This window comes from Monopterus albus, unplaced genomic scaffold, assembly GCF_001952655.1.
Source record: "Monopterus albus unplaced genomic scaffold, M_albus_1.0 scaffold92.1, whole genome shotgun sequence".
Classification (NCBI taxonomy): Eukaryota; Metazoa; Chordata; class Actinopteri; order Synbranchiformes; family Synbranchidae; genus Monopterus; species Monopterus albus.
In genome coordinates this window covers 1,674,779-1,681,807 of record NW_018127972.1, presented here as the reverse complement: position 1 = coordinate 1,681,807, position 7,029 = coordinate 1,674,779, and the positions used below count along the sequence as shown (strand labels likewise).

General features: G+C 41.8%; 1 protein-coding gene across 2 annotated transcripts in view; it reads right to left on the bottom strand.

The window, feature by feature from the left end:
- The window catches only part of smg1 (SMG1 nonsense mediated mRNA decay associated PI3K related kinase), a 61,776-nt gene that overhangs the window by 17,883 nt on the left and 36,864 nt on the right, over nt 1-7,029 (bottom strand). For both annotated transcript variants that reach the window (XM_020608178.1, XM_020608179.1), the window contains exons 38-45: nt 6,582-6,736; nt 5,498-5,720; nt 4,839-5,085; nt 2,801-3,030; nt 2,203-2,448; nt 1,868-2,006; nt 1,097-1,206; nt 664-882 (exon numbers count right to left, since the gene is read on the bottom strand). In XM_020608178.1, coding sequence (XP_020463834.1) covers nt 664-882; nt 1,097-1,206; nt 1,868-2,006; nt 2,203-2,448; nt 2,801-3,030; nt 4,839-5,085; nt 5,498-5,720; nt 6,582-6,736 — 1,569 coding nt within the window. The remainder of the gene's footprint in view (nt 1-663; nt 883-1,096; nt 1,207-1,867; nt 2,007-2,202; nt 2,449-2,800; nt 3,031-4,838; nt 5,086-5,497; nt 5,721-6,581; nt 6,737-7,029) is intronic.

Sequence of the window (7,029 nt, the reverse complement as noted above, 5' to 3'; positions counted from 1 at the left end):
GTTTGTGTGTATATACTGTATGTGGGGTCAGAGCAGGACCAATGTGAGTCCTTTTGCAAGTCAGAGGTTAGTGAACAAACAGACAATGTGGAAAGTGATTTCAATAGCATATTTTATGACCAATATTTATACGCTCACGCTTTACTGTTTGGGACTAAAGTTATAAACAGGACACTTGTGTTGATCCGCACTGTTCTCAAAGGTGCTTGTTATCCTGCACTGCTGATTTTAATTTATTTTTTGGTGGATGGACTTCGGTGATAGGCTTTCAGTCTCCCTCCCTCTGCCTGTTGTCAGCTGCATGTGTGCATGTGACACCCACTGTGGAGCCTGACAAGCAGTCAGGGAAGAAAGGCATGCACGCACTGCATTTTTTCTTCAATAAAAGGTATAAGCAAATGTGTATGGTATGATAACCACATCAATTTTCATACCATGGTATACCATGAAACTGGGATACGCTGCAACCCTATAGCAGAGTTGGGCAACACTAGCTAATAGAAATCGACTGGTATGTTTACCCATATAGCTTATGCAACAGCCGACTCCTGTCATGATCTGACTGGGCTCACTTCGAGCTCATTAGTCAAGTTGTTGGTCCTTTTCTTCTTCTATTCAGCATAAGAAAAACTACATCATTATCTCATACATACATTATCTCACCTTAATCTCAGCCACCCTAGAAGAGAAGAGAGATCGTGTAATGTCTCTTTCCATCTCCCTCTTGCTCTGCTTGCTGTCAGCCTGTTGGCCCCCTCCTCCATACACTGCACCAGCGAAGCCCACCTCCCCCCCAGCAGTCCAGTCCACCAGGGGATCATAGACAAAGGCCTCCAGCAATGTCAGTAGGGTCTCCCTGCCCCGACGCATCATCTGAACCACCTGGAATGACACATTTGACTTCAGCACGTATTCAGCAAACCACCAACTGCCTGCAAGATCAAAACTGGTGCTGCATATTATTTGCCTGCCTCAAACATGTGTCCAAATGGTTCTACACTTAAGTACTAAACTATACACATATATACAAATCAGAGTGAACATGATGAGGCCCTGTAGATTGAAATGGGGGTGAGCTGTTTAATAGGACAGTGACCTGTTCACAGGACAGCCTGAAGATTCCCTCCACCCCAGTGACTCCCAGAGCAGTCTCAATGTTGTGGGTCATCCTGAACGGGACTTTCTCTGGCACTCGCAGGCTCTTCCCTAGTGATACACACACAAATGCACTTAAAGCCACACTTACCTATAAGAACAAGAAAGTTAGAGCAGGTGCAACAGAGATTGGAAATCAATAACATTACCACTCAGTTTACTCAAGGCAAGTTTTATAACATGCTGCACAAATCATTTTAAACAGAAATGGACATGAGACATACAGGACTGCCCTGAATGGCAATTTTTGGGCTCTGGATATTCGGCGCTAATATTGGTGAATATTCAAATAGTTGCTGGTGGCGGTGGTCACTACTGCTTTGATAGCATCAGTTTCAGTAAAAACTTAGGTGAGCCTGACAAAATGATGTAAAAATAAATATTTCTAGGTCATATAATTAATAATTGTTTTCTCTAAACCTAGCAAGGGGTTCAAATGACTGTTGTACAAGGGTTTATTTTTCCCCCTTTGGCCTTGCAACACAAGTCAGATTTCTAGTGCCTGATTTGTCAGGAAAGCTTTTCAAAATTGGCATATTGTTTTTCTTGATAAGATATGATAAAGGAGTACACCTGCCCACATATACAGTGGTAATACTCGCAGCACCTCATAAGACAAGGCAGAGTCTAAACATTTGACATGAAGGGGTTTTTAATGCCATTTCTATTAAACCGACTGAAAACACACTTAGGTAAACTGGTTGAATCGTACCTTTTTCAAAGCATACATTGTAGTCAATGTGCACCACCTCTCCAGTGGTCATGTCAATCAACACATTGTCAAGGTGACGGTCGCCAAGGCCAATGATGTATCCCACCATCGACATCACAGCTGTGGATCTGGCATAGGACTGCAGCATAAAAGAAAGAAGGAATATCAAGCAAGCAGAAAACTGATGGCGGATTTTGCAAGCCCTGGCCATTAATCAGTGAGGCTTCTGAATGTTTCATACCGCCGATCTTAAAAATTATATATGAAAAGATACTGCCATGGTTAAAATGTTTTAATCACATCATACATTTTTAAAATGTTAACAGTTATGTTACCTGAGTGACCCTCCACCACTCGCTGGGTGTGGTGCAGGAACACCACAGCTCCTTAGCCAGCAGGTTGGAGGGCGTCGCCTCCATCAACTCTTTCAGCACTTCCTTCATGACACTAAGAGGCCAGTCTCGTCGTGTCACATCTAGATTGAGCCCTACTGCCTTTAGAGCTGGCCCAATGCGGCTATAGTAGAGCTCACTGGGGCGGGGCACTGGAGGCACTGGCTGCTGCTGGAATGACTCTTGGGCCTGGCCAGGAAGGGGGTGGGGGATAAATAAATCAACAGCAAGTTAATTTAGCTCTGACAGAAACATTTAAGTTTTCTCTATTTCTACAAGACAAAGTAAAAAACAACAGGGCACTCCACACTCAGACATTCTTTTTTTTTGAAGGCAGAGCATCCACCTGTATTTGTGTGCAGAAGTACACCTGCTTTTTTCCTAATGAACAAACATTCAAGTTGCAATGAATAAAAACATAGGGGCTGAAACAGGCAAGGTGGTCATAAAATGTACTGGTGCAGTTTCTTGCTGTTCACCTGATCCAGTGTGTGCTTATTCACTGCTTAACAGTGCATCATAGTACAGAGGAGAAGATTACCTTCTGTGCTTGCAGTACAGCCTCTCTCTGCTGCCAACGCTTGTAGAGGCCAAAGAGCGGTGTGGCTCCATCCACCCACTGGATTAGTCCTGATCGGGTTCCAAGGGGGGTGACAGAGTAGTGGCGGGCATGGAAGTGCGGCTGCTCCTGCTGGTTGATCTTGGTAAACATGGTGTTGACAATTGACAAAAACTGCATGATGCGCTCATCCAAATGCAAATCCTCCAAACCTGAGAGAGACAAGATTTTAATCATTAGAGACACTCTTCAGCTATTAAATCACACACACTGTCAAACAGTCTGAAAAAGCCAATTTAATGTGAATCCATTCAAATTTAAAATACATATAGTATATAGTCTCAGTGCAGCAGCCCTCCAACACAGACCAAAGCTTACATTCCATACTGGGACTGTGTCAGAGAGGATCTGAGGATCAGAGAGGATTTAACACTAGTTCTTTGCCAGGTCTTTTTCTTAAGATGTGGACATCTTAAAACAGATATCCACAGACATCACTGCACAGCTTTTATTATAACTAATTTTGACACTATGAGAAATGACACAGTGTAAACTGTTAACAGTGAGGCACTAAAGGTGAAATTTGAAAATCTAGTTAGCATGACACTCTAGAATCAATTGCCTCCACTCCGCCCAGCACTCCTTCACCCTGCTCACTCCATGTCTCATTCGGCCCATGGTGAACACCAAACTGGTCACACAGTGTCACAGTTTGGAGAGAAATTTACCAAGTTAGCGGGCATCATTCAAATGGGGGGCACTAAAACAATATAACTCACCAAGCTGACTGCCCTGCTGCATATATACAGTAAGTACAACACAACTGTATAGCAACTTCCACTACAGGACAGAGACAGAACGTTGACAGAAAAGTTATGTGAAGACATTTTGCATGGTTGCCTCACACTTAGCCACTCAGGTTTTAAATCATACAGGACACATGCTATTCGAAAACATGTCTGAAACCGAATTAAACACGCTGTCGAGTGTAGCTACATCTGAAAAGTGAGAAGCATGGGTAGTAACACATAACTGTCACTGCAATTGTAGCAGGTGCCAAACCGGGGTGACGAGAGCCAGACTCCCAGAGAAAAATGATCAAGTTAATTAAGACTACAATACATTCAGCTGGTGAGCATCAAAATAATGCAACTAATGGACACAAAAAAAAGAGAGTTAAGATTTAACATGGCCAATGTAGGCCTCTTAATGCAGAACGATAAAATGAACCAGGAGCCAATGAAGTGATGCTAGTATATGGGAGATGTGGTCCACACTTACAAGCTCCAGTCACGGGCCTGGCACTAGAAAGAGAGGTTTCTGATAAATTTTTAATGCCATGAGCAAAACAAACTAAAATCCAATCACCTATACTGTTAAGGGGGGGAGGGAAGAAATATCTCAAAATCCAGATGAATAAAACTAAAACTTCATGAACAGATACTACCGGAAAAGGTTTTCTTTAAAAGAAAAACTATAAAGTTGTGGTCTAATATCAATCCTTACAGAACACTTATGAACCACCTGCAAACTTGATTAAATGCCACTGACAACAACAGTTCAACTCTACCAGAGATTTGATTTGAACTAGTTATATGCAGAGACATCAAACCCCACAGAAAGCAACTTATTTAACAAAACACCATGATCAAGAGAATCAAAAGCTTAGGAGAGTTCTACATAGAGTGCAGTACAGTACTGCTTTTTAATCAAGTGAGTTGCCGAAGCTGTTATCAGCAGATCTAAAGCCTAAGTGCTTTGATTGAATGACATTATCATCCTCCAAGACGACACAGTTGTGAGCTGAACAGTGATTCTAGGATTCTGAACAAACTGGACAGCTTGGATACAGGTCAATAGTTGTTAAGGTCACAAGAAAATGATGAAATGGTTCATGGACTGCACTTATTTAGAACTTGTTCAACTTAGCAAACAAAGCCTTACAAAGCTGAGGAAGCTGCTTTTTGCAATTTGTTTATTAATTCCCACCCATGTTAAATGCTGTGAACTGATCTCCTACCTTTAAAAAGGTAAGGGTAGTTGTGTCCATCTGAGCCCAGAAAGAAGAGCTTCTTCGGCTTGGTCTTGGTAGGCAGGATGGTAATGGTCTTGCCTACGCTCTGAATGGTGACAGTATCTGATGCAGACACCTCGCCTGGCAGGGCCATCTCTGTTGTGGTCATAGATGCCAGGCGAGGACTGATCTCATCCAGATGAAGGAGATAGCTGGCTCGCTTCTGAGCACGCTGCTGCAGGCTCACCATGATCTCACACACACACACACACACACACACACACACACACACACACACACACACACACACACACACACACACACACCACCTGGGTCAAGCTTGCAACAAGTTTGTATTATATAAGGTGTATAATGACTGTAATAAAGGTGTATACAAAATATGTATACAACTATAAATTAAACCTACATCTATGCAAATGAATCAAATTCTTAGTGAATCAAATGCAGAGAGATTATTGTGGAAATTCTATATTTGAGTTGTTAGATGGAAGAATTGAAGGCAAAAGTGATGAATCATCTGAGTTTAATTGCAAGTCAACATGGAAAACACCACAGCATGTCAATGTGTCTCTCAAAACCTTCTACTTATCCTGAAACAGAACAAAGGACCCACCCTCAAAGGTGAATATAAAACACAAACTCACTTGTTTGAAAGGAAGCCAGCTGCTGGAGGGATTGGCGGGGTTGGCAGGGTTTCTCAGGCGCTCAAGGGCAGAGGTGATGGCATCACCATAGGTCTGCTGAAACCAAGTTTCATGTGGTGTCTCTGCTGGTGCAGCTGTGATGCTGCAGACATGATCCAGGGCAAAAACCACGGGGCGCATAAGAGCAGAGTGCTTCTCATGCATAATGGCAATCTTTTCATCCCTGTGGCACAACAAAGAATGTAACTAGACCTGCATGCATGTATAAGAGGATTCAAACACCTCAATAAAAGTCAGACCTGTAGACCCACCGATCCAAGGCAATCAAGAAACTATTGCTAAATAGGACTATAATGCAGGTTTGAATTCTTGGGCAAGCTCACACTGCCAGAATTTCTCAATTATTTGAACACTTGTTATTTTTCACCATTTATTATCCGGCAACAACAAACATTTTAAGCTAGCAGAAGCTATGAATATCCGTCTAGAGGTTCTGGACTCATTTTCTGGTATGTAGTCAGGACCATTAGCCATTTGTCCACTGAGGACACTACTTTCCATATTGAGAATGAGACAAAGAAGAAGAAAGCTAGTCAAAGAATCTCCATAAACTGACATCGGCTTTTCCCAGCAATGCTTTATATACCCTGACACTAGCTTATAGAAAGAAGATGACAGTGTGAAACTCTGGAATTGGAGTCATATTGAATATTAAACTATCTTATATAACAACAACAAAAAGCACATTATATCATTACTAAAAATAATTTCTTTATACACCTTTATATATTGCAAAACTGGATTACACCATCAGAAGAACAAAATAATGTATCTCTACAACATCCAGCTTCTGACTTAGAGTTGTATTTTTTTTTTACTGACAAAAAAGTCAAACACTGGGAACATTTTTTTTTCCAACAAGGTCAGTACTGTATAAGACTACTGCAAATAAAGTAATATGGCACATCCTGCAAAAAAAACTTTTAAAATGGTTACAGAATATTACATTTCAACTTTATTGTGAATGACAGACAAAGTCCTGGAAGGAGCTCAGCTTCTGAAGATAGATGTACGTGAGCCTCACCTGCGCAATGTGTTGTTGTTCTGCACCCTCTTGACCTCGTCCTCCAGTTGTTGGATCCTACGCAGGACATGCATGTGTTGCTGTTGTAACACACCCAGCCACAGTTCATCCCACAGTAAGGTTACTCTGCGCAGCTCACCCACTAGCTGCTGGACCTGGTCATCATACAGACCTCATTAGCAGTTTCTTAAGACCACAGCATGAATCTGACTTAAAAGACTCTACATGGTATAACAGAGATGTTTTCTTATTTATCCTGATTAGGTCTCTTCTCAGGACAGGATGGGTGTGTACACACTGTGCTTAATTGACAGCTTCCTATCAGTTTTAGCATTATAGGGCAGGACAACTTGTACCTTTATATTACCAACTAGTAAAAAAATTCATTCTTGGAGCCACCAAACAAATAAAAGGCAGAAAGGTTCATCAACTGCAGCATGCAAACAAA